Source organism: Saimiri boliviensis, chromosome 4, assembly GCF_048565385.1.
Source record: "Saimiri boliviensis isolate mSaiBol1 chromosome 4, mSaiBol1.pri, whole genome shotgun sequence".
Classification (NCBI taxonomy): Eukaryota; Metazoa; Chordata; class Mammalia; order Primates; family Cebidae; genus Saimiri; species Saimiri boliviensis.
This window is the reverse complement of record NC_133452.1, coordinates 50,936,280-50,963,905: the sequence shown is the minus strand read 5'-3', so window position 1 is coordinate 50,963,905 and position 27,626 is coordinate 50,936,280. Positions and strand designations below refer to the sequence as shown.

The window sequence follows — 27,626 nt, the reverse complement described above, 5'->3', positions numbered from 1 at the left end:
CTAGAACACATTTTTAAAAAGGCCTCCAAGCAGTTCTGATTTATTCTCATCTCAACTTTGTTCAAATTATCCTCTAGCACTTTTTTAATGCTTTTCTGTTTAACCACATAGTGTGTACAGAGAGGGTATTGTGGGTTGAATCATGTCCTCCTTAAAAACACATTAAAATTTTAATGCCTAGAACCTGTGAATGTGACCTTATTTGGAAATGGGGTCTTTGCAGAAGTAATCCAAGGTAAAATGAGGTCATGCTGGTTCAGGGTGAGCCCTAACTCCACATACTGGTATCTTTATAAGAAAAGAGAAAGACATGAAGATAGAAAGCTCCAGGAAGAAGGACATGTGAAGGAGACAAAGATTGGAGTTATGGTGCCACAAGCCAATGAATAATATACCAAGGACTGCCAAAGCTAGAAAAGGCAAGGAAGAATTCTTCTCTAGAGTCTTTAGAGGTAGCATGGCCCAGACAACACCTTCATTTTGAATCTTACAGTCTCCAAAACTGTAAGAAGATACATTTCTGTTGTTTAAGTCCTCTAGTTTGTGGTAATTTGTTCCAGTAGCCCTAGGAAACTAATAGAGAGTAGAGGTTAATGGTTTTGAACCTGCTTTATATACATATACTGGGGACTGAGCAAACAAGTAAACAGATGGTAGATGGTAAGAGGCTTCAAACTGTTGGAGAAGGACATTATAGATAAGGAAGAAGGACTAAAATAAATCCTGCTGTCTGGATTCGAGTCAAAGACATTAGACAGAACTCATGTTTAGCTCAATACTAATACTGATGAATAAACAAAGAAATATTTGTAGATGTATGTATATATACATGCTGGTATACATACCTGCATATCCTAGCCCTGTCCTCTGAAAGGGCCTAAAAGCAATGACATCCCAATAATAACAAGTATATCCAGCACCCAGATCTTGGTTTCTTAATACCACTCTCCAATAAAAAGAACCAGAGCTCATTCATAAAATGATGCTAAGGTGGGAAACTAAAATGAACATGGAACATCTTATAGTACCCAAAAGTAAGGAAGTGCTCAAAACCCCAAAGGGTGACAGGGTGTTGTCCATGTCAAACTGTCACCAGAACACATGTGAAAGAGTTGTCAATGGCAAAATTTGAAGAAGAAAATAATTATTATTGAGTCATAATCCAAAATATAAAACAAGTCCACACAGTATATACTGGCATAAGGAAATGATTGAATAAATAAATGAGAGAGAATTACTCTTATAGAAGAATTCCAAATTATACATATAAATATTTAGTCCTCTAGGACGTAGAACTTAGTGCCTCTAACTCCTATTTTGAGTGCAGGCATGACTTAGTGACTTGCTTCCAAAAAACAGAGTATGATTTTAAAAATTTTAAAAATACAAATGGTGAAATACTGTTTTATAGTAGAGAAACCTGGAAAACATATCTTAACCAAGCAACCAAGGTAAATGGCACCAGTGATGTCAAATTATTATTATGTATCCCTGATATGATGCAATGAAAAGAATATTTTCATCTCTGCGGTATTCTTGCCAAAAACCTATAGCCCCAGTCTAATCACGAAAAAACATAAGACAACCCTAATTTGAAGGTCATCTATAAAATATCTGACTAGTTCTCCTCAAAACTGCTAAGGTTATGGAAAAAAGGAAGAGAGTGAGAAACCATCATAGACCAGAGGAGATTAAGAAAACATTACAGTTAGGCCAGGCGTGGTGGTTCAAGCCTGTAATCCCAGCACTTTGGGAGGCTGAGGCGGGTGGATCACGAGGTCAAGAGATGGAGACCATCCTGGTCAACATGGTGAAACCCCGTCTCTACTAAAAATACAAAAAATTAGCTGGGCATGGTGGTGCGTGCCTGTAATCCCAGCTACTTGGGAGGCTGAGACAGGAGAATTGCCTGAACCCAGGAGGCGGAGGTTGTGGTGAGCCGAGATCGCGCCATTGCACTCTAGCCTGGGTAGCAAGAGTGAAACTCCGTCTCAAAAAAATAAATAAATAAAACATTACAGTTAAATGTAATGTGGTGTCCTGGATAGGAACCAGGAACAGAAAAGGACATTCATAGAAAAACGGGTAAAATTCTAATAAAGTCTTAAGTTTAGTTAAAAAATGTGTACATACAGAAGTCCATATTGACATAAATAAGCAATTGAACAAATAAATGGGAGACAAGTGACAAACATATCTTCAAGAAGAATTCCAAATAATAAATTCAGATACCCTTCCTTAAAGGAGATGGAGTTAAACCGTCCCTTTTTGACTTGCCTCCAAAGAACAGACTATAGAAAGAAGAAAATTTATTACTTTATAATGGAGAGAACTTGCAAACCTGGTACTGTCAGTCCCTGAGCCTTTTGGGTTTTTTTTTTTTTAATGATATAAATTGCCAATCAAGTTACCAACTTGATTCTTAATTTTTCTGGTGCTGGTTTAAAATTCAGCTCTTTGGGTATTATAACAGAACTTTTTCAAAGTGAAAGCAAGTTTATTAAGAAAATAAAAGAATAAAACAATGGCTACCCCACAGAGCAGCCCCGAGGGTTGCTGGTTGCCCATTTTTATGGTTATATTTTGATGATATGCTAAACAAGGGGTGGATTACTCGTGCTCTCCTTTTTAGACCATATAGGGTGACTTCCTGACATTTCCAGGATATTTATAAACTGTCATGGCACTGGTGGGAGTGTGGCAGTGAGGACAACGAAAAGTCACTCTCGTCACCACTTTTGGTTTTGGTAGGTTTTGGCTGGCTCCTTTACTGCAACCTGTTTTATCAGCATGGTCTTTATGACCTGTATGTTGTATTGATCTCCTATCTTACTCTGTGACATAGAATGCCTTAACCATCTAGGAATGCAGCCCAGTAGGTCTCAGCCTCATTTTGCCCAGCTCCTGTTTAAGAGGGAGTTGCTCTGGTCCACACACCTCTGACATTTCCACCCTCCCTTTTATAAGAGAACTCTTAATCCTAAGGGTTGCAGAGGGATGAAGATCCATCTTCTTCTGTAACTTCTTCAGGCTGAATAGGGGAGATGATATTCCTGCCTAATTATGAGGGTCTCTTGCATTCAGGGCAGGGAGTAGCTCAGTTAGAAAGCATCAGTATGGTAAGGTCCATTCACGACTCATGAGTTTCAACAAAAGGTGATAACTGGAAGACTAATGTTTAATTTAAGAAAATATTCAGTAAGCTTGTCCTGTACTCCTAAACAAAGAGCGTAACAGCAATATATTCCACAAGAACACAGCAAAATAAGTAAAGTTATTTCAAGTAAACTAAATTAGAAGGCTTTCCATGAACTGGGCAACTGCTGAAACCAAGCTGATATGCAGTTGCTAGCTGACTGCAATGTGCCAGAATTAGAACACTGATTTCAGATTTTTATATTACTCAACCCTCTTGTTCTGAGCAGCAGTCAGAGATCACTGGTTGGTTGATGCGAATAAGCAGAGTTAGCCTAAACTGCAGAAACAAACTTAAAAACAATTAATGAGACTAGAATTTAATAACAACTGTACCATAGTTTTTGAAAATTATTTCCCTCTCCAGTTGCTCACTTTTAGTAAAGACAAATTACAGTAAGACCAATCAGCTTTATTATACTTGGTCTGATTGTATAAAGTACAGCAGGCATAATTATTTTTCACATAAGCTCTTTTTAAATTGGCTTTGATGGAACTCTGTTCCATAGATGGGATTTCAGATAAGAGTCTTGTAAAGCCAAGCCCAGCCTTGAGTTTGTCCCCTCAAGTATCTATCAATTGGGTACATTCCTCTCCTCTTAGGGTCCCAAGAAAACTTAGGGCTCCTGGACCTGACAGAAAGTGGCATTCTTTACTTACGACAGGTCAGAAACCCTGTACAGGGACTGTTTATGCAAGGTATGAGGCCAGATCCCCAAGGGGCTTTAATTGGCTGTATAAGTCAAGTTTAATATCTGAAAGGAAAACATACCATTCTAATCAAAGCCTTGGTAAAATAACCAATTTCTCCAATTGTGCCCTGTTACAAAAGGAAACAGATTCTTATTGTACCTATGCAAATAACTATATTGCCATAAGTTAAGAATACTCACGACTGGTTTCCAAATTCTGGAGAAATCAGGTATAGAGAAATATATATGCTCCAAATTTTGTTCATAGAAGTACACTCAACTGTTAAAGGCTGTAAATAGCTCAAAAGAAGTTTTCTTGACTCTAAAGACAAAGGATCAGTGAAGTTTTAAGCAAAGTTAAAAAGATTAGATGTCTTCAGTTTAGTGACATGGTTAACTTCTGTTTGGTAGAATTTTGATTTTAGCTCTCCATGAGAGTTCTGAAACTTTTTTCCTTTATTCTGATGTCACAATCTCCAAAGTTATCAGAAAATCTGAACATAAGAACACCTGCCAGAGTTCTATAGTTGATTATAAACCACCTTCTAAAGGAGACTAAAACAAGACAATAATTGTCTCCAGACGGTAAAAAGTTTTAGGCTAGCCACTATTAAAGCCACAGCTGATAAGGAAATCTAGTTAATTCTGTAGTACACAGAATTTTACATAACAATTCTAAATAACATACACTAAGTCACATTAGAATTACAGGAGTTTCTCATAACTTTGGAACATAACCCAATAACACATTTATTAAATATAGTCCAAAGAAAGCAAAACACCATTTTACATTTGATAATGCTTCCTGTGTGATTTTTACACCAAATAAGCCAAATTTCACCTTTAATCTACTATTAATCTTAAACGCAATTTTTTTTTTAACTTTTAAACTGTGTTTAATGTCTTTTAGGTGGGAGAACACACATCTTGTTTTATAAAAATGGAGTTTTAAAAGAAAGCTGAAGATGTGTTATAAATTAAATATCAAAGTTATTTTTGCCAAATAAATTTTCATGACAGCATTGTTAGTGGTGTACACACACATGTGCGTGCATGCTTGTGAGCGTGCAGATGCATATGTGCGCATGTGCCTAATTACCAAAGAAATAAGTCTCACGACGTGCAAAATAACAATGCCTCACAGATGCTAGATATGTCAAACAGAATTTTTTTTTTTCCAAGAGGCCTTGGGGTTGCTCTTCTTGAGGAGTATCTTTGGGATGTCCTCTGTATTTCCTTACTTGAATATTGGCCTGCCTTGCTAGGTTGGGGAAGTTCTCCTGGCTAATATCCTGAAGAGTGTTTTCCAGCTTGGAGTCATTCTCTCTGTCACATTCAGGTATACCTATCAAACATAGATTATTAGGTCTTTTCACATAATCTCGTATTTCTTGGAGGCTTTGTTCATTTCTTTTCACTCTTTTTTCTCTAATCTTGCCTTCTCGTTTTATTTCATTGAGTTGATCTTCAGTCTCTGACATCCTCTCTTCTACTTGATCGATTTGGCTATTGAAACTCGTGCATGCTTCACGAAGTTCTTGTGTTGTGTTTTTCAGCTCCATCAGTTCATTTATATTCTTCTCTAGCTGTTTATTCTCGTTAGCATTTCGTCAAACCTTTTTTCAATGTTCCTTGTTTCTTTGCATTGGATTAGAACATGTTCTTTTAGCTCAGAGAAGTTTGTTATTACCCACTTTCTGAAGTCTGTTTCTGTCAATTCATCAGACTCATTCTCCATCCAAACTCCTTCCCTTGCTGGTGAACAGTTGGGATCCTCTGGAGTAGGTGAGGTGCTCTAGTTTTAGGTGCTTTCATCCTTTTTGCGCTGGTTTCTGCCCATCTTTGTGGATTCATCTACCTGTGGTCTTTGTAGTTGGTGACTTTCAGATGTGGTCTCTGAGTGGATGTCCTTTTTGTTGATGATGAAGTTCTTTCTTTCTGTTTTTTAGTTTTCCTTCTAACAGGCCCCTCTGCTGTAGGACTGCTGGAGGTCGACTCCAGACCCTGCTTGCCTAGGGATCACCTGCAGCAGCTGCAGAACAGTAAGGGCTGCTGCCAGTTTCTTCTTCTGTTATCTTTGTTCCAGAAGGATACCTGCCAGATGTCAGCCTGAGTTCTCCTTTATGAGGTGTCTCTGGATAAACAGGGATCGGGAGCTGCTTTAGGAAACAGTCCGTCCCTTATAGGAGCTCAAATAAATGGTGAGCTGTGAGCTCCATTGTTCCACTCAGAGCTGCTGAGCAGGTACTTTTAAGTCTGCTACAGCAGACCTCATAACCACCTTTTTTTCCCCACGTGCTCTGTCCTGGAAAGGTGGGGCTTTATTTATAAGTTCCTGATGTGCTGCTGCCTTTTTTTAGAGATGCCCTGCCCAGTGAGGAGGTAACCTAGTCACAGTCTGCCAGCAGAGGCATCACTGAGCTGCCGTGGGCTCTGCCCAGCTGCTGTGTGAACTTCCTTGCTGTTTTGTTTATAGAGGTATAGTTAGAACTGCCTCGGTAATGGCGGTCTGCCTCAGTAGTTGTGGACTCCCTAGGTAATGGCAGACGCTCTTCCCCCCATGGAGCTGGACTGTCCCAGGTCCTGCTGCGCTTGCTGTGAAACTCTCAATCCAGAGTGTTTCAGATTGCTGGTCTTTGTGGGGGTGGGACCCGCCGAGCCAGACTACCTGGCTCCCTGTTTCAGCCCCCTTTTACCAGTTGAATGGGCGACTCTGTCTCCCAGGTATTCCAGGCGCCAGTTGAAATGGCTGCCCAGATTTGTGTGAGTTTTTGTGCGGAGACCCGCTGTGCTGGCTGAAACAGCTGTGCTAGAGACTCGTGGAGCTCTTCTGCCCAGGAATCTCCTGATCTGTGGGCAGTAAAAACTCGTTTGGAAATGCGGTGATCATTCATTCTCTACGTTCTCACTAGGAATTGCACTCCAGAGCTGTTCCTATTCGGCTGTCTTGGATCATCTCTCCCACAATTCTTAATAAAACCTTATAAATGTTTGTCCAATCTGAATTGGCTTGACCATAACGTAAGATTCTTATAAACCTTTTATAATCCTTTACATGTTTTTGTGAAAGAACAAACTAGTGCTCTAGGAAAAACCTGTTGTTTTTTTTACAGAAAAAGTGAGTAATACCCCTTTAACTTTAGCCAATATGTTCACACACAGAATCTCTCATAATTTTTCCACACTATCCAAAACTGTTCAAACCTTTAGCTTTATTCTAACTTAAACAATGCTTTAACTCTTTAGGCAAAATCCACATTCCCTTGCCTTCTTAAAATCTTTACCATGAATACATTTTACTTTCCTTACATACTTCACATGTAGAACTGTTTTCAATAGTCTCAATGACATGTTACAAAGTTAACTTTTACTTTTGGTGAAAACGCTGGTTAGTAAGTAATTTTAATAGTGTACTAGGTATGGAGCCTAGTGTAGGGCACACCAGGCAGAAATTCAGATAAGAGTTGACTCTCAGGCCGGGTGCGGTGGTTCAAGCCTTTAATCCCAACACTTTGGGAGGCCGAGGCGGGTGGATCACAAGGTCAAGAGATCAAGACCATCTGGTCAACATGGTGAAACCCCGTCTCTACTAAAAATAGAAAACATTAGCTGGGCATGATGGTGCGTGCCTGTAATCCCAGCTACTCAGGAGGTTAAGGCAGGAGAATTGCCTGAACCCAGGATGCGGAGATTGCAGTGAGCCAAGATGGCGTCATTGCATTCCAGCCTGGATAACAAGAGTGAAACTCCGTCTCAAAAAAAAAAAAAAAAAAAAAGAGTTGACTCTCCAGCATAGGTAGGGAATATGGCTAACTCCACAGGTCCCCTGGACTTATCTAGAATCTAATGGCTTTAAGGTAGTATTGAAGAGTTTTGAAAAGTCAAAGAAACAGTCTGACTTTAAGCATTTAGCAAATCTGATATCTGACCTTAATTTAGACCAAATATCTACATTTTCAAGACATTTTATTTTACCAATAATTTTTAAACTGTCTTTATTTCCAAAAGATTACTAAAGTCACATGAACAAAAAGGCATTAAAGTTTCCATTTTTCTGACAAAATATTTAAGTGCTTATTTTTCTATGACAATTAATTAGAGGTCTTTTATACATAAACATACAACACACATAAATATACACACAAGATTCAGCTAGTTATTGCACACCAAAGCTCTCTCATAATCCATAGTAATTTCTGATACCCTCAAAACTCAAAACCATCAGATAACACAATAGAAAACAGAACAGAGCCTCTGATTTTGAAAGGGATCCATCTATTTTTAATTCCTGGGGTTTCTTGAGGATAAAACAGGTTTTTCCTCAAAATGGGGTCTGTGATGCCTCCTCTGTTTTTCCCAAGGGCTACCAGAAGTTATCTTAGGGCCTTCTCATGAGTGCATTAAGAGTGGCAAGAAAAAAAAAACAAACGTAGAAAAATAATTTAGTTGACTGAGAAGAAAAACCTTTTTCCAGAAATATAAGTTCCAAGAAGAGAAAAACATAAAGGCCTTTTAAATATATCTATACCTTGTTTATCCAGACTTTAATCATAGTGCTCTTTAAAAAATAAATCCTTTCAGATCTCTTACTACCTGACTTTAGCCATGCCTAGCGGTCAATATTTCTAGCTTCTGAACTTTACCAAAGGTGCTTAGAGAAAGGAAAATTTAAGACAGTCCATGGAGGAGAAGAGAATAGAAAAGATCACAGATATTAACCACTGAAATAACTTACTTCCTAGTGAGGAACTGAACCTGGATCATCACTTGGAAAAGTGCAAAACCTTAGCTACTGAGCTACAGTAAAGGGCAGTCCCCATTTCCTTTCCCAAAATTAGTCTACAATACTTCATTTTGAGCTTGCAAAGGTTTTTAACTATTTAATATAATTTTTAGAGCTAACTATGACATAAGCCCTAAAATTTCTGTTCCCTGGAAAGGGGAGACCAAAAGTACTGCCACGTGGTTACAAGGTCAAGCTCTCAAGGACACAAAACAAGGTAGAGACTTCATCCAGTTTTTTTGTTTGTTTCAGAGACCTGCACCCAAGTTTCTTACCAACCAGCTTGCTGGGTCGTCTTGAAAAGCAGTTTATAGGTGTTTTAAGTCCATGTTTTATCCTGATGTATCCCTTGACACAGAAAAACTAACTCATAGCACAAGACACACCAGCTTAAGACTAGCCTTAGAATAATTTTTTGCATTAATCAAAACTTTACAGAGGAGATAAACACTGATTTTTTTTTTCCCCCATTCATTCAACCATTTGCAGAGAGAGAGAGAGAGAGAGAAGCCCCAGAACTGGCTGGTAAAAAATTCTTTCCCTATTGTCGGCATGCAAGGCTTCTGGGTTCCCTATCCCTGAGTGGCCCTAGTGATCCAGCTTGTGGTACCATAGCCATGGGTGCCAAGCCACAACACACACACACACAAAAAAAAAAAAAAAAAAAAAAAAACTTTTTTGTGTTCTGGCCAGAACAAAATACATGTGATAAACATAGACATTAGCCACTCTGCTTAGCACCCAACATCAAACTTACAAGGCTTAAATTTGCCCCTAGATGGGCCCAATTATCTTTAATCCAGCCTCTGACTTGGAGTTTTAACACACGGTCTCTGGGCAAGATGGTCACCCTGAGTAACAGAAAAGATAGCAAAAGGTCTGGAAGAATACACAACACATTAATAACACCGGTGACCTCTTGAAAAGCAAGAATTAAAGAAGAGAATGAAATAAAGGGAGACTTTTTTTGCTCCATAAAATTTTTCAAAATAATTCTATGTGAAGTCAAATTTTTCAAATCCATGAATAATACTTGAAATACAAATTTGCTTTTAAAACAATGTTCATCTTTATGTTTTTGTAAATGTGTATTTATTAACTTTATAAACCAGGAAAAATGAGTAGTACATATAGTAGTTGACATTAAGGACAAGTTTGACAATCTCTTTTTAAGTTCTTTTCTCTTTATTTGCTTTTTCACTTACACCTGTAACAGGATTTCTGGTTCAAAATCATTGCCTGAGTATACAAACATATATTACCTCCCTCCCAAGACCCAGTGAAATGACAAAAAAGTAAAACACAGAAACCCACACCAATGAACAATATGGGAGCATCAAGGGAAAGAGATGAGAAAAAAAATTCCTGACAATAGAAAACAAAGGATGTTAAATATTGAAGCAGAACAGAAGAATGCAACACTACAACCTCAGAAATACCAAATATAAAACCAGGATTGAATAAAAACGTGGGTAGAAACAGGAATCCTTTATTTTTTTTTTTTTGACAGAGTCTCGCACTGTTGCCCAGCTGGAGTGCAGTGGCGCACGCAATCTTGGCTCCCTGCAACCTCCACCTCCTGGGTTCAAGCAATTCTCCTGCCTCAGCCTCCCAAGTAGTTGGGACTACAGGCACACACCACCACGCCCAACTAATTTTCATATTTTTAGTAGAGACGGAGTTTCACCATGTTGGCCAGGATGGTCTCGATCACTTGACCTCGTGATCCACCCACCTCAGCCTCCCCACAGTGCTGGGATTACAGTTATGAGCCACCTCACCTGGCCGAAACAGAAACCTTAACTGAGAGTCTACATATCCACTGTTTCATTCAACAAAATTGAACACCCAGTACATACTAGTTCCTGTCCTATGATACAAACAATAAACAGCCCCAAAATAAACCAGGGGGCACAAAATTGTGAGGATGGCAAGAGAAATATCACTTCAGATAAGTCAGAAAACATTTCCAGGAAGAAAAAAAATGAGAAGAGAGACACTAAAAAACATAAGGGAGCAAGGAAGGAGAACAAGAATCACTTCTTGAGCACTGATAATAATGAAAACTGTGCTAAGCTACTTAAAAGTCATCATATCAAATCACCACACATAGAGTTATCTTCAATTTAGAAATTTTTTAAGTGAGGCTCAAAGAAGTGAGAAATTATTCAAGGTTGTACAGATAACTATAATAAGTAACAGCAGATTTTAAATGCAGCTCAAACTCTTCATCAAATTAATAATACTAATTTTACCTTCTGGGAACTCCCACCCATGCTAACAAAAGCCAAGTGGGGTACCTAGACTTCTAAACTTGCCAGGCTATAATGAAGCACCCTAATAGTACCACCACAGTAGTATCCAAGAAGGCCAAGTAGGGAGACAAGGGCCTTCACCCCTATCAGCAATATGGTACACATCTTCCCCTCTACCGTTAGGTAGTATCAGAGGAAGTCTATCAGAGACTGAAAACTTTCACCATCACTGAGTAGTAATAAGGCAACCCACAATGTGGTGTCAGTGGTGATAACCTGGGAACCCTGGACTTCCACCGCTACCCAGCAGTAATAAGGTACTCTACTTCATCCTCAGATATCGGCAAGGCCATGTGGGGAACTGGGACTTCTATCTCTACCCAGCAATTAGGAGATAGTGCCCCATCACTTTCAACTAAAAGATCCAAAGAAATCCACCCAAGGGCACATGATAATTAAATTTTTTAAAACTGAAGAAAAAGAAAAAAATACTGAAATCAGCCAGAAAAAAAAAAAAAGGCAACTTACAATGGGGGAGGGAGGGCACAAGACAATTCAAATGACAGCAGATTTGTCATCAGAAATCACAGGGGCCAGAAAAAAGTAGAAAAACATTTTCAAGTGGTAAAAGAAAAGAATTGTCAGACTAGAAATGCATACCCAGTAAAATTATCCTTGAAGAATCAAGGGGAAGTCAAGACATTCTCAGATAGAAGAAAACTAAGACAATCTGTCATCAGAGATGACAAAAGAATGAAGAACGACTAAAGGAGTTTCTCTAAACAGAAAGGAAGCAGTAACAAAAGAAACCTTGGAGCATCACAAAGGAAGAAAAAGCACAAGAAAAAACATATGAATAAATAAAATAGGCTTTCCTTCTCCTGAGTTTCTTAAATTATGTTTGACAGTTGTTTGATATGGCTATAAATGTATGTAGAGGAAATATGTGAAACTATTTTATTATAAATGAGGGAGGGTAAAGGGATATAAAAAGAAGTCAGATTTCTCTACACCACTCAAACTGGTAAAATAACATCAGTAAATTGTGATACATGTATATACATAATGTACCAAGGGCAATGTATATAAAAATACCTAAAGCAACTACTAGAAGAACTATACAAAGAGAGACACTCAAAAACACAGATGAATCCAAATGGAATTCTAAAAATGTTCATATAACCCACAGGAAGGCAGAAAATGAAAACAGAAATGGAGAACAAATGGAAAGACTTAACTATTAACATATAATTACATTAAATGTAAATGATCTAAATACACCAATTAAAAGATAGAAATTGGCACAACAGGTTAATTAGAAACCATGACCAACTATATGCTGTTACAAATCATTTACCTCAAACAATAATATAGATAGGTTGTATGTAAAAGGATATAAAACATATGCTATGTAAACACTAATCCAAAAAAGCATGCTGGTTATATAATATCAGATAAAGTAAACTTCAGAGAAAAGAAATTATACCAAAGGCAGAGAGGGGCATTATATAATGATAAAAGGGTCAAATGACCAAGAAGTAATAGCAATTCTAAATGTGTACACACCAAACAATGTGGCTGCAAAGTGAAAACATAGAAATAAAAAAGTAAACAAATCTACAATTATAATTGTAGACTTTTAAATACTCCTCTTTCAACTGATAGAAAAACTAGACAGAAAATCATCAAGTATACAGAACTCAACATCAACAAAATCTAATCAACATTTATAGAATACTCCTCCTTGTAACAGCAGAATACACCTTCTTCCCAAGTACCCACAGAACCTGTATCAAATATACTAAATAATGGACCCTCAAATGTCAACAAATTTAAAGGACTGAAATCACATGAAGTGTTTCTAGCAACACAGAAATAAACTAGAAATTAATAATAGAAAGACATCAGGAAAATCTCGAAACACTTTGAAACTAAACAACACATAGTCCTGAGATGCAAAGAGCAAGTCATAAGGTAAATTAAAAAAAAAAATACACTGGACTGAACTAAAATGAAAATATAAAATATCAAAATTAGTGGGACACACCTACAGCATTTCTGAGAGGAAAATTTACAATAGCATATTTTAAAAAGGGAAAACTCTCAAACCTGCTAACAAGAACCTAAAAAAAGGAAGAGCTCAACAGACCCAAAGCAAGCAGAAAAAAAGGAAATAACAAAGAGCAGAAATCGCTGAAATTGAAAACAGAAAATAAATGAGAAAATTAATGTAACCAAGAGATGGCGCTTTGCAGAGATCAGTAAAATCAATGAACTGCTGCCAAAACTGATCTGAGGCAGTGGATCACCTGAAGTTGGGGGTTCCAGACCAGCCTGACCAACATGGAGAAACCCATCTCTGCCAAAAATACAAAAAGTAGCCAGGCATGGTAGCACATGCCTGTAATCCCAGCTACCAGGAAAGCTGAGGCAGGAGAATCGCTTGAACCCAGGAGGCAGAGGTTGCAGTGAGCAGAGATCATCATTGTACTCCAGCTTGTGCAACAAGCGCGAAACTCCGAAACTCCATCTCAAAAACAAACAAACAAACAAACAAACAAACAAACAAACAAAACACAGTAACTGAAATGAAACGGGACAACACCACACAGCCTGCAGATATCCAACAAATAAGAGAATGTTATAAACAATTCTACACACATAAAAAACTTGGTAATTTAGATGAAATTAACCACTTCCTCTAAAAACCAAACAGAACTCATTCAGTTTAAAACAATTAATTTGAATTACTTTTTAACTATTAAGAAAATTAAATTCATAATTCTAAAATTCCAAAAATTAAAATCTCTGGGCCCAGAGATTTTCACTAAAGAATTCTACCAAATATATAAAAAAGAATCAACACCATTCTATACAATCTCTTCCAAAAAATAAGAGAGAACATTTCCCAATTCATTTATAAAGGTATTTATTATAGTATTAACTCTGATATCAAGAGAGTATGAAGAAAAAAACTACAGGACAATATTCCTTATCGATACACACACAAAAAAATCCTTAACAAAATATAAACAAAATTCGGCAATATATAAAAAGAATTATATACCATGACCAAGTAGAGCTTATTCCAGGGACAGAAAGCTGGTTGAACATTTTTAAACCAAGTAATAAAATGTACTACCATATCAACAAGCTAAAGAAGAAAATCATAAATCAATTCATTGAGGGGAAAAAAACTGACAACATCCAATATCCATTCATGATTAAAAACCCTCCATAAACTAGAATAAGAAACTCCCTCAAATTGATCAATGTTATCTACAAAAACCTACAGCTAATAGCTATACTACTGCTACTTAGCAGTGAAAGACTGAATGCTATATCTGTCTATAGTCAGAAAAGGATATCCACTCCTACTACTCATATTCAACATTGTGTTAGATGTTCTTCTAGTCACTGCAGTTGAGAGAATAAAACAAAAGGCAGACAAATCAGAAAGAAAAATCACCCTTATTTATAGACAATGTGATTGTCCACATTCAAAATTCCAAGGAATCTACCAACACTAATTCTTAGAACTAATGAGTGAGTTTAGCAAGGTAACAAATACAAGATAGATATACAAAAAGCAAATTCGGCCGGGTGCAGTGGCTCCTGTCTGTAATCTCACCACTTTGGGAGGCCTAGGTGGGCAGATCACCTGAGGTCAGCAGTTCGAGACCAGCCTGGCCAACATGGCAAAACCCTGTCTCTATTAGAAATACAAAAATTAGCTGGGCATGGTGGCATGCTCCTGTAATCCCAGCTACTTGGGAGACTGAGGCAGGAGAATCACTCGAACCCAGGAGGTGGAGGTTCCAGTGAGCTGAGATAATACCACTGTACTCCAGCCTGGGCAACAAGAACAAAACTCCATCTCAGAAAAATTAATTAATTATTAATTTTTTAACAAGCAAATCTATTTCTATATTATAAATGTATTTCTAAATTTATTTCTAGGTTCTATAAAACATCAACAAAACTGAAAATATAATACCATTTACAATCACTCCAAAAACATAAAATACTTCAGTATAAATCCAACAACATAAGTATAGAAAATGTATATTAAAAACTATACAACGATGGTGAGCAAAATAAAAAATCTAAATAAATAAAGAACATACCATATTCATAGATTGAAAAACTCACCAAAAAAAGATGAAATTCTCCCCAATCTGATAGACAACACAATTCCTATCATATTCCCAGGAAGATTTGTTTGTATTCTTTTTGTACAAACTCATAATTTTTATGAGTTTTACTTCCAGTAGCTTGATTATGGTAAGCTTATGTTTTTTCTTTTTTTAACCAAATACCCAGATTTCAATATTCTAAGCTTATACAGAAAGGAAAAGGAACTAGAAGAGCTAAAACAATTTTGAAAAATACAGTAGATATAACTCTACCCAAAAAGTAATAAGGCAAAAAAAAAACCCTCAGTCTATGTCTCACATATTGAGTTTCTCACACCTTGCATACTCTGAGAAAGATGTGGCCTTTGCCCACCTCCCAGGAGGTAACCTCTAAGCTCCTGGAATATCCTGCCTACTAAGAAAGTTTTTCTTTACCTGGGAATTTTAGGCCACTCCATATAGCCTATGCTAATAATGTGATTGATGGTGGGGGCCTTGGACCAAATGGTATCAGCTGCAGACTGAGGTCATCCATGAGGGCAGTCAACCACACCTACATACCCACCTACCAAAAAACCCTGGACGCCAAGGCTCAGGTTAGCTTACCTAGTTTTCAATATTCCATATATATGTTCTCATACATCACTGCTGGCAGAAATAAACACTGTACACATGACTTCACAGTGTATTCGAAGTGTATTCTAATACCACCATTACTGAATGCTACTCATCAATAAAAAGGAATGGACTGTTGATACATGTAACAACTGAATCAAAATCCAGAGAAGAAAGTCAATTTCAAAAGTTTATATATGGTTATGATTCCACTTATAAAGTATTCTTGAAAAACAAAACTATAGAAATCGAGAGTAAAGTGGCTTCCAAGAGTTAAGGGGGTAGAGGAGAGCGGGGAGAGAGAGAAGTGTATGTGGGCAACATAAGGTATATGGAAATGTTCTGAATCTCAGCTATATCAATGTCAATATCCTGGTTACAACACTATTATTTCTTAAAACCACATGTAAATCTGCATCTCAAAATAAGAAGTTTAGTTAAAAAGATGAAGAAAAAACTCTAATATGACTAGAGGGATTTTATTTGATATATATCAACACTGAACATTATTAACTATTCAAACACTATAATTTTCAGTATGAAACACCAAATTCATCAAATTTTATGATATATAGCAACATTGAACATTATTAAATATCCAAACTGTAATTTTCAATATGAAACAATAAAACACATCCCCTAAATATTCTTTTATCACAACCACTCTTCAAAGATTCATATATAAACAGTAAGAATTTTAGCTCACCTTCCACACTATCAGAACAGGAAGTTCCAATGCCAGTGTCTCCACTGTCAGAAGCTATACTGTGTCTCCTGATATGGTTACTTCGATGGTTAGATGGAACAGTTGTGGCCTGCCACAATGATTCATTACCAGGTAGCCATGCTGATGAATAATCTGGGCCTAAAAAGGGAAATATCCAACAGTTAACACATATGTAATATCTGAATAGGCAGAAGATTTTTTTTTTACCTTGTGGAAAATATACATAAGCTATAAAAGGTTCCTTTCTGCCCAAAATAATATAAAATGATCAACAAAATTAACCAAATAAACTTACATATCACACATATATCAATTAAGTGTGATTAAATAGCTTCCTGTAGCTGAAGAACTGTTTTCTGCTTCTGGGCATTAAACTTTTAAAGACATACTACTGTGTTATTAAAAATGTTAAATCTACTTTCTTCAAATGTCAGTACTCTGCTCTAGAATAATTGATAGGTAGGCATCTGTGATTCCACATACATGCATTAACTGAGAATCAGAACTCAGGGAAAATTCAATAATAATGCATGATAATATAAATAGGATATCCACACGGAATATGAAAACGATCCATTTTTTCTACTACATGTCTACTAAATTTTGTCTACAATCATCACTTAAAATTTTTAAATTCCTTTACGTCATTTTATTTGAATTATTTCCTTAATTATTATATAATAACAGTTTAATAACACAGCTTTTTCCTACTCAATGCTTGATCTGTCCTTTTAATTTAAATATTTTTTGGCTACTTTAAGGTTTTTCATGGTTCTTTCAATGTTTATTTTCACTTAACCATTTTTACTTAACTTTTATTTGACTTTTTCTGTTTTAACCATTACTTAAATTCTTTTATTCTCTAGTACAATGCTACTCAAAGGATATTCATGGACCAGTGCCAATGTGTACTATTTGTTACAAGTTAGATGCAGAAACAAACAAACATTTAGAAATTGTTACTGTACTATAATTAGAGAAATTTTAAATTTGTTAAACTTGATATAAAACCTGTAGAAGCACAAATCTTTACTAATGCCTAACACAGTAAGTCTAAATTTGGGGCTTACAGAATTATTCATGAAAATTAAGAAGTATCCCTAAATGAATTTTAGGCTTTCATTTCAATGACAGTTCTTAAAAAATTAATAAGCACATTACAGATGATCTGAATAGCCACCTTAAAACATTATTTCCACATAATTCCAATGCTCCTGTATCTGAATAGCAACCTTAAACAGATTTATCGCATAATTCAATGTCCCCATTTGTGTTTTATGGTTGCAACAGCAGATGTTTCTAAGTAAAGAACAAATGACATCACTGGTTACTTATCATTATTGGAAACAAGATAGTTTTAAAGAATTATTAAGTGATACCCTATTGAAACTGGCATGTAAGGAATGCCTTCTGGCAGTTTAAACATAAGGGTAACAAAACAACAAACATGCATAAAGTTAATTATACCAGTTTTTTTTTTTCTTTTTTTTTAATTGCATTTTAGGTTTTGGGGTACATGTGATGAACATGCAAGATTGTTGCATAGGTACACACATGGCAGTGTGCTTTGCTGCCTTCCGTCCCCTCACCTGTATCTGTCATTTCTCCCCATGCTATCTCTTCCCACCTCCCCACCCCCCTCCCCTCCCCCATTTCCCCCCAACGGACCCCAGTGTGTAGTGCTCCCCTCCCTGTGTCCATGTGTTCTCATTGTTCAACACCCGCCTATGAGTGAGAATATATGGTGTTTGATTTTCTGCTCTTGTGTCACTTTGCTGAGAATGATGGTTTCTAGGTTCATCCATGTCCCTACAAAGGACGTGAACTCATCGTTTTTGATGGCTGTGTAATATTCCATGGTGTATATGTACCACATTTTCCCTATCCAGTCTATCATCGTTGGGCATTTGGGTTGGTTCCAGGTCTTTGCTATTGTAAACAGTGCTGCAATGAACATTCGTGTGCACATGTCCTTGTAGTAGAATGATTTATAATCCTTTGGATATATACCCAGTAATGGGATTGCTGGGTCAAATGGGATTTCTATTTTTAGGTCCTTGAGGAATCGCCACACTGTCTTCCACAATGGTTGAATTAATTTACATTCCCACCAACAGTGTAAAAGTGTTCCTATTTCTCCACATCCTCTCCAGCATCTGTTGTTTCCCGATTTTTTAAAGATCGCCATTCTAACTGGTGTGAGATGGTATCTCAATGTGGTTTTGATTTGCATTTCTCTGATGACCAGTGATGATGAGCATTTTTTCATATGTTTGTTGGCCTCCTGTATGTCTTCTTTTGTAAAGTATCTGTTCATATCCTTCGCCCATTTTTGAATGGGCTTGTTTGTTTTTTTCTTGTAGATCTGCTTTAGTTCTTTGTAAATTCTGGATATCAGCCCCTTGTCAGATGGGTAGACTGCAAAAATTTTTTCCCATTCTGTTGGTTGCCGATTCACTCTACTGACTGTTTCTTTTGCCGTGCAGAAGCTGTGGAGTTTGATTAGGTCCCATTTGTCTATTTTGTCTTTTGTTGCCATTGCTTTTGGCGTTTTGGTCATGAAGTCCTTGCCTACACCTATGTCCTGAATGGTTTTGCCTAGATTTTCTTCTAAGGTTTTTATGGTATTAGGTCTGATGTTTAAGTCTTTAATCCATCTGGAGTTAATTTTGGTGTAAGGTGTCAGGAAGGGGTCCTGTTTCTGCTTTCTGCACATGGCTAGCCAGTTTTCCCAACACCATTTATTAAACAAGGAGTCCTTTCCCCATTGCTTGTTTTTGTCAGGTTTGTCGAAGATCAGATGGTTGTGGGTATGTTGTATTTCCTCTGAGGCCTCTGTTCTGTTCCATTGGTCTATATCTCTGTTTTGGTACCAGTACCATGCTGTTTTGATTACTGTAGCCTTGTAGTATAGTTTGAAGTCCGGTAGTGTGATGCCTCCTGCTTTGTTCTTTTTGCTTAGAATTGACTTGGCTATGCGGGCTCTCTTTTGGTTCCATATGAAGTTTAAGGTGTTTTTTTCCAGTTCTGTGAAGAAGGTCATTGGTAGTTTGATGGGAATAGCGTTGAATCTGTAAATTACTTTGGGCAGTATGGCCATTTTCACGATGTTGATTCTTCCTAACCATGAACATGGAATGTTTCTCCATCTGTTTGTATCCTCTCTTATTTCGTTGAGCAATGGCTTGTAGTTCTCCTTGAAGAGGTCCTTTACGTTCCTTGTTAGTTGTATTCCTAGGTACTTTATTCTCTTTGTAGCAATTGTGAATGGCAGTTCGTTCTTGATTTGGCTCTCTTTAAGTCTATTACTGGTGTATAGGAATGCTTGTGATTTTTGCACGTTGATTTTGTATCCTGAGACTTTGCTGAAGTTGTTTATCAGTTTCAGGAGATTTTGGACTGAGATGATGGGGTCTTCCAGATATACAATCATGTCATCTGCAAATAGAGACAATTTGATTTCCTCCTTTCCAATCTGGATACCCTTTATTTCTTTTTCTTGCCTGACTGCTCTGGCTAGAACTTCCAGTACTATATTGAATAGGAGTGGTGAGAGAGGGCATCCTTGTCTAGTGCCAGATTTCAAAGGGAATGCTTCCAGTTTTTGCCCATTCAGTATGATATTGGCTGTTGGTTTGTCGTAAATAGCCTTTATTGTTTTGAGGTACGTTCCGTCAATACCTAGTTTATTGAGGGTTTTTAGCATAAAGGGTTGTTGAATTTTGTCAAAAGCCTTCTCTGCATCAATCGAGATAATCATGTGGTTTTTGTCTTTGGTTCTGTTTATGTGGTGAATTACGTTTATGGACTTGCGTATGTTGAACCAGCCTTGCATCCCTGGGATGAATCCTACTTGATCATGGTGGATGAGCTTTTTGATACGCTGTTGCAATCGGTTTGCCAGTATTTTATTGAAGATTTTTGCATCTATGTTCATCATGGATATTGGCCTGAAATTTTCTTTTCTTGTTGAGTCTCTGCCGGGTTTTGGTATCAGGATGATGTTTGTCTCGTAAAATGATTTGGGAAGGATTCCCTCTTTTTGGATTGTCTGGAATAGTTTCAGAAGGAATGGTATCAGCTCCTCCTTGTATGTCTGGTAGAATTCAGCTGTGAACCCATCTGGACCTGGGCTTTTTTTGGGTGGTAGGGCATTCAAGAGCAAGTTGTTCAGTTTCCATGAAGCTGTGCGGTTCTGAGTTAGTTTCTGCATTCTGAGTTCTAACTCGATTGCACTGTGGTCTGAGAGACTGTTTGTTATGATTTCTGTTCTTTTGCATTTGCTGAGGAGTGATTTATTGCCAATTATGTGGTCAATTTTAGAGTAGGTGTGATGTGGTGCTGAGAAGAATGTATATTCTATGGATTTGGGGTGGAGAGTTCTGTAAATGTCTATTAGGTTTGCTTGTTCCAGGTCTGTATTCAGGTCCTGGATATCCTTGTTGATTTTCTGTCTGGTTGATCTGTCTAATATTGACAATGGGGTGTTAAAGTCTCCCACTATTATTGTGTGAGAGTCTAAGTCTCCTTGTAAGTCATTAAGAACTTGTCTTAGGTATCTGGGTGCTCCTGTATTGGGTGCGTATATATTTAGGATCGTGAGCTCTTCTTGTTGCAGTGATCCTTTTACCATTATGTAATGTCCTTCATTGTCTCTTTTGATCTTTGTTGCTTTAAAGTCTATTTTATCAGAGATGAGAATTGCAACTCCTGCCTTTTTTTGCTCTCCATTTGCTTGGTAGATCTTCCTCCATCCCTTTATTTTGAGCCTTTGTGTATCCTTGCATGTAAGATGGGTTTCCTGGATACAGCACACTGATGGGTTTTGGCTTTTTATCCAATTTGCCAGTCTGTGTCTTTTGATTGGGGCATTTAGTCCATTGACATTTAGGGATAGTATTGTTATGTGTGAATTTGATGCTGTCATTTTGATGCTACCTGGCTGTTTTGTTGGTTAGTTGATGCAGATTCTTGATTGTGTTGATGCTTTTTTACCATTTGGTGTGTTTTTGGAGTGGCTGGTACTGGTTGTTCCTTTATATGTGTAGAGCCTCTTTCAGGAGTTCTTGTAGAGCAGGTTTGGTGGTGATGAAATCTCTGAGTGCTTGCTTGTTCACGAAGGATTTTATTTTTCCTTCACTTATGAAGCTTAGTTTGGCTGGATAGGAGATTCTGGGTTGAAAGTTCTTTTCTTTAAGGATGTTGAATATTGGCCCCCAATCTCTTCTGCCTTGTAGGGTTTCTGCTGAGAGATCTGCTGTGAGTCTAATGGGCTTCCCTTTGTGGGTAACCCGACCTTTCTCTCTGGCTGCCCTTAGCATTTTCTCTTTCATTTCAACTCTGGTGAATCTGACGATTATGTGCCTTGGGGTTGCTCTTCTTGAGGAATATCTTTGTGGTGTTCTCTGTATTTCCTGGATTTGAATATTGGTCTGCCTTGCTAGGTTAGGGAAGTTTTCCTGGATAATATCCTGAAGAGTATTTTCCAGCTTGGATTCATTCTCTTCATCACATTCAGGTACACCTATCAGACGTAGATTAGGTCTTTTCACATAGTCCCACATTTCTTGAAGGTTTTGTTCATTCCTTTTTGTGCTTTTTTCTCTGTTCTTGCCTTCTCTTTTTATTTCATTGAGTTGATCTTCGACCTCTGATATCCTTTCTTCTGCTTGGTCAATTCGGCTGTTGAAGCTTGTGCATGCTTCACGAAGTTCTCGTGTTGCGTTTTTCAGCTCCATCAATTCACTTATACTCCTCTCTATGCTGTCCATTCTCGTCAGCAGTTCGTCCAATCTTTTTTCAAGGTTCCTATTTTCTTTGCGATGGGTTAGAACATGTTCTTTTAGCTCATTGTAGTTTCTTACTACCCACCTTCTGAAGTCTGATTCTGTCATTTCATCACCCTCCTTCTCCATCCGGTCTGGTTCCCTTGCTGGTGAGGAGTTGTGATCCCTTTTAGGAGGAGAGGTGTTCTGGTTTCGGGAGTTTTCATCCTTTTTGCGCTGGTTTCTTCCCATTTTTGTGGGTTTATCCACCTGTTGTCTGTCTCTGTCCCAGGGAGTTGGAGCTTTATGAGTTTCCGTTGCACTACTGCCTTTTTTGATTTTTCTTTCAGGTCGGACCCGCCCAGCTAGCAGCACGCCTAGCCTCTGCCTGCCCAGAGGGGCTTTGCTGAGCTGCTGTGGGCTCCGCCCAGCTGCCCTGAGCTCTTCCCTGTAGTCCTTTTTATATGGGCGTAGTTAGAACTGTCTTGGCAGCGGTGGCCCCGCCTCTGTTACAGTGGTCTCTCTCTGTTGTGGCAGGTTGCCTCGGCAACGGGGGGTTGCCTCGGCAACGGCAGCCTGCCTCCAAGCGGTGGAGAGTCTCAGTAATGGCGGACGCCCCTTCCCCACGGAGCGGGACCGTCCTGGTTCAGCTGTGCTTGGTTTGAAGGGCTCAACCCAGAGGGTTTCCAATTACTGTTTTTGTTTTCGTTGTTGTTGGGGGTGGAGGGGTGGGACCAACCAAGCCTGATCACCTGGCTCCCTGACTCAGAGTCTTTTCTTTTAAGTTGAAGGACCCCGCATTCCGGTCGCTTGTTGAAAAGGCGCCGGGATGTCCGGTGCTGCGACTCACGGAGTCGGCTCGAACTGTGGCCCCGGCTCCTGGCGGCTTTTTTGCCTAGGAATCTCCTGGCCTGACTCGCTATTTCAGATGAATGGGCAACTCTGCCGTCTCAGGGCTCTGCTCGCCAGCTAAGAGGGCTCCCAGACCAGTGGCTTTTGTACGGAGAACCGCAGCAACAGGGAGTGGTCACAGCAGCCGCGCGGGCGGAATCAGCCCCACGGGGGCCAAAACAGCCGCACCGGCTGGGACTGCGACGCTGGCGACCCCTCTGCCTGGGTATCTCCTGGTCCGTGGGCAGTAAGAGTTCGTCTGGAAATGCGGCGTCCATTCACCCTCTGCACTTTCACTGGGAGCTGAAGTCCTGAGCTGTTCTTAGGCGGCCATCTTCCCAGCATTCCTCTGTTTATTTATTTATTTATTATTTTGAGATGAAGTTTCGCTCTGTCACCCAGGCTGGAGTGCAGTGGCGTGATCTCAGCTCACTGTAACCTCCGCCTTCTGGGTTCAAGTGATTCTCCTCCAGTTTTTTTATTTTTAACTAAACTTTTAGGAATAGTTGTTCTCTATGTTAATATTAAAATCAAAACATATAAACCAATTAATAAAACCAGACCTGAAGCTACTTCTATCATATTAAGTTCAACATTATAATACATTTTTAACAAAACATTATCATTTTAATATTATTTTATTAAAACATTTTTAATAAAACTTTAAAGTTTTATTTAAATGCAATTTACCAATTAAATTTAGGCTTTACAGATGTATAAAGTATATAAGCAGCCTTAAAAGCCTTATACATTTAAATTAACAAATCAAAATTGAAAAATATTGGCCAAAGAAACTTTTACCAGCTCTGAGGTCCAGAAAAACCACTTAAAGCTCTGTAGCTTCTAGACTTCTCTCTGAATGAGACTTTTCAATTTATGTGATTCAACACTCACATCAAAGCACCAGAGGAAGGTGTTCTGTCACCAGATCTATTCTAATTCTGATCTGTGATCTATAATCTATATCAAAAATTTTTTTTCAATCAGGTAACATCCCATCTAAATGAACTCAAAGTCCTGTCTGAACCATTATCAAAAAAGGCAACCAGTCTACTCTCACAAGTGCAAACCTATTAGCTGGATATATAGATAGATAGATAGATAGATAGATAGATAGATAGATAGACAGATTTTTTTTTAAAGAATACCCAGCAAATAGCATAAATAGGCTGGGACTATATATAAAAGGAAAATAAAGATAAGAAAAGATGCCAAATCTCGTTAATAACGGGAGAAGTAAAACACAAAATTTTCTGGATCTTAAAAACTATCAAGTTGACAAATGAAAGACTGGTGTCAACCAAGTAAAGGGTATGCTCATATATTTTTGTGGCCTTGCAAATTGGTACAACCTTTCTAAAAAGCAAACTGGAAAGTGGTATCTAAATTTCAACACAGACATGACCTTGTACTTAGAGTTTATCCTAAGTAAATATCAGACACGTATAAAATATGAATAAAAGGACATTCCTGACAGCACTGCTTAAAATAAGGAAAAGCCTATGAACAAATACATACTGTTAATTAGCTGCATAATATTTACATACTAAAAATGATTTTACCAACCTATATTTAAACATGGAAGAACATCCAAAATAATATATTAAATATGTGTTGAAGAGAAGCATTTTATGTAGCTGTATACATACTATGATCCCACAGCTGGAGAAGAGTTTGTATATTTACATACATGGAAAAAACCTCTGGGGAGTTCTATACCTAAATGCTAATACTATGTTTTACTAAAGGAACAAATACATTACAAGAAGATTTACTCCATCATTGGTTATTATTTTATTCATTCTACCAATTTATGTGGGGAAATGCTGAAAAGTACATATACTGATTTGCAGATTACATCAACGTTTGATACTGAGGTTAGAAACCAGCTATAGATCAAGACACATAAATTCAGATTCCTAGTAACAATTCTTACAAAACCTGCATTAAATGGCTAAAATTAAAATCCTTGCTTTTAGGCAATGTAACTATTTCGAGCAGTATACAATAATGATCCATTAGAGCCCACAACACATCATCACTCTATTGTTGACAAGTCTTGGCCAATGAACCATTTATAGATTAAAAGGAAATAACCAATCTCTCTCTCACTCACTCATTCTCTTACTCCGGTAATAGGGAGCAAAACCCCACTACATAGACTAATGCTATGGTCTTATTATCACAAGCTAGGAAAACCTTCAATCATTAGTCTTGCATAATTATTGCCAGAAAAACAGTTCAACAAATCCTTTTTCTGTAGAGCGCCAGATAGTAAATATTTGCAGCTTTGTGGGCCATTCATTCTCAGTCTCAACTAGCCAGTTCTGCCACTGAAGTCTAAATGAGCTGTAGACAATAAAATGGGTGTGGCTATGTTGTAATAAAACTTTATTTATAAAAACGGGTGACAAATGAGAGAGGTAGCCTGGGGCCAGTTTGCAGACTCCTGAGATGCGGAGTAAAAAATCATTCTAACTGAAACTTGAGCTCATCCTAGAGTACATATCAGCAGCCAGGCTGCTCAGAATCTGACCATTCATGAAAGCACTACTGAGGTTTCTCAAGGATTACAAAAACAAATATATGTCAACAACGGTTTTAGGTTTCTTTTTCCAGAATAAAATCATCTCAGTTTATCCATATTGTATGGAACTCTTAGACAATGTCAAATATGTATGATGGTTAATTTTACATGACAAACTTGACAGGACCATGGGATGCCCAGATACGCAGTCAAACATTACTTTTGTGAAGGTGTTTGGATGAGATCAACATTCAAATTGGTCAACTGGGTAACGCAGACTACCCTCCATAACGTGGATGGGCTTCACTGAATCAACTGAAGGCCTGAACAGAAGGAAAAAAGCTAACCATTCCCTAAGCAAAAGAGAACCATTCTTGCCTGATCTCCTTTGACTAAAACATTGGCTTTTTACAACCTTCAAACTTGAACTGATCTCTTCCTGGAGCATGAGCCTGCCAACCTTCAGCCTGGAGCTATGCTATCAATCCTAGATGCATAAAGTATATAAGCAGCCTTAAAAGCCTTATACATTTAAATTAACAAATCAAAATTGAAAAATATTGGCCAAAGAGAAACTTTTACCAGCTCTGAGGTCCAGAACAACCACTTACAGCTCTGTAGCTTCTAGACTTCTCTCTGAATGAGACTTTTCAATTTATGTGATTCAACACTCACATCAAAGCACCAGAGGAAGGTGTTCTGTCACCAGATCTATTCTCCAGCTTGCCAAATCACCTCCCAGATCTTGGGACTTATCAGCCTCCATAATCTCATGAGCCAAATCTCAATTAATTAACTAATTAATTAAATCCTATTAGCTCTGTTTCTCTGGAGAACTTGAATACAATTTTGGGAAAACTAGAAAAATTCTGATTTTGCCTACAGATATGAAAGTGGGCACAGCCTTCTGTTCAGAAAAGAACAACAGTTGTAATCAATTTCCATCACACTATCTCAATATCATCTACTCAGTATCACACCTATCCCACAAATTCCCAAAGCACATCAGTACTATATGTTGTCTAGCTCTTACACAGAAAAGTTATTTAAAATGACAGAGAAAATAGTCTAAGACATGTTATCATCCAGCCTCCCTAGAAACTATAAATTCTATCTTTGAATCACAGAACAGTACATATCTATTAGAGTCTTTTTATTTAACAACTCAGGGAAATGTTCTTAAAATTTCCTTCAGTGTACTGCTACATTATAAACTTGTACCTCTGACTTTTACAGAAGGACACAAAAAGTAAGCAACCACATAAGCCATCAAATTGTTGTCTAGGCCGGGCAAGGTGGCTCATGCCTGTAATCTCAGCACTTTGAGAGGCCAAAACTGGCAGACAGCTTGAGTTCAAGAGTTCGAGTCCAGCCTGCAAACATGGCAAAAGCCCGTCTCTACACAAGAAAAAAATATACAAAATGTTTACCTCTGTGCGTTGGCACACACCTGTAGTCCCAGCTACTTGGGAGGCTAAGGTGGGAGGATCACTTGAACCCAGGAGGTGGAAGTTGCAGCGAGCCGAGATAGTGCCACTGCACTCCCGCCTGGGTAATAAAGCAAGACTCTGTCTCAAAAAAAAAAAAAAAAGTTGACTATATATTTAAAAAGTTAAAGGCAAACACTAAAAATATTTGCAGATATGTTAAGTAATAATGCATAATTACAAAGAGATCACAAGCAAACTAAAAAAAAAAATTTTTTAAATAAATTTTAAATGATTTGGTCTAAATGGATAAGGACAAACCCCAAAGGGAAAACACAGATAAATTTTAAAAATTCTAAAAAATAATCCAAGCCCACTGGTAAAGAAGTAGTATCAAATTCAGAAGACACCGTTTTTTCAGCCATCAATCTAGCAAAAATGTTAAAAGAACAAAACAACAATGCTCCTAGATCCTCCCATACACTGATAATGATAATTTCTTCATTACAAAAACTCAACCTTTTGATAGGCTATTGGGCAATATACATCATGTGTGGCACATGCCTGTGATACCAGCTACTCAGGAAGCTGAGGCAGGATTATTTAAGCCCAT

The 27,626-nt window shown here is 37.8% G+C and overlaps 1 protein-coding gene across 6 annotated transcripts in view; it reads right to left on the bottom strand.

Annotated features, from left to right (window-relative positions):
- CEP85L (centrosomal protein 85L) overlaps nt 1-27,626 on the bottom strand; it is a 233,902-nt gene that overhangs the window by 187,480 nt on the left and 18,796 nt on the right. For all 6 annotated transcript variants that reach the window (XR_012517197.1, XR_012517196.1, XR_012517198.1 and 3 more), the window contains exon 2: nt 16,383-16,541. Coding sequence is in view for 3 of the 6 variants with exons in the window: in XM_074397567.1 (XP_074253668.1) it covers nt 16,383-16,541 (159 nt within the window). In the remaining 3 variants the exon portion in view is untranslated. The remainder of the gene's footprint in view (nt 1-16,382; nt 16,542-27,626) is intronic.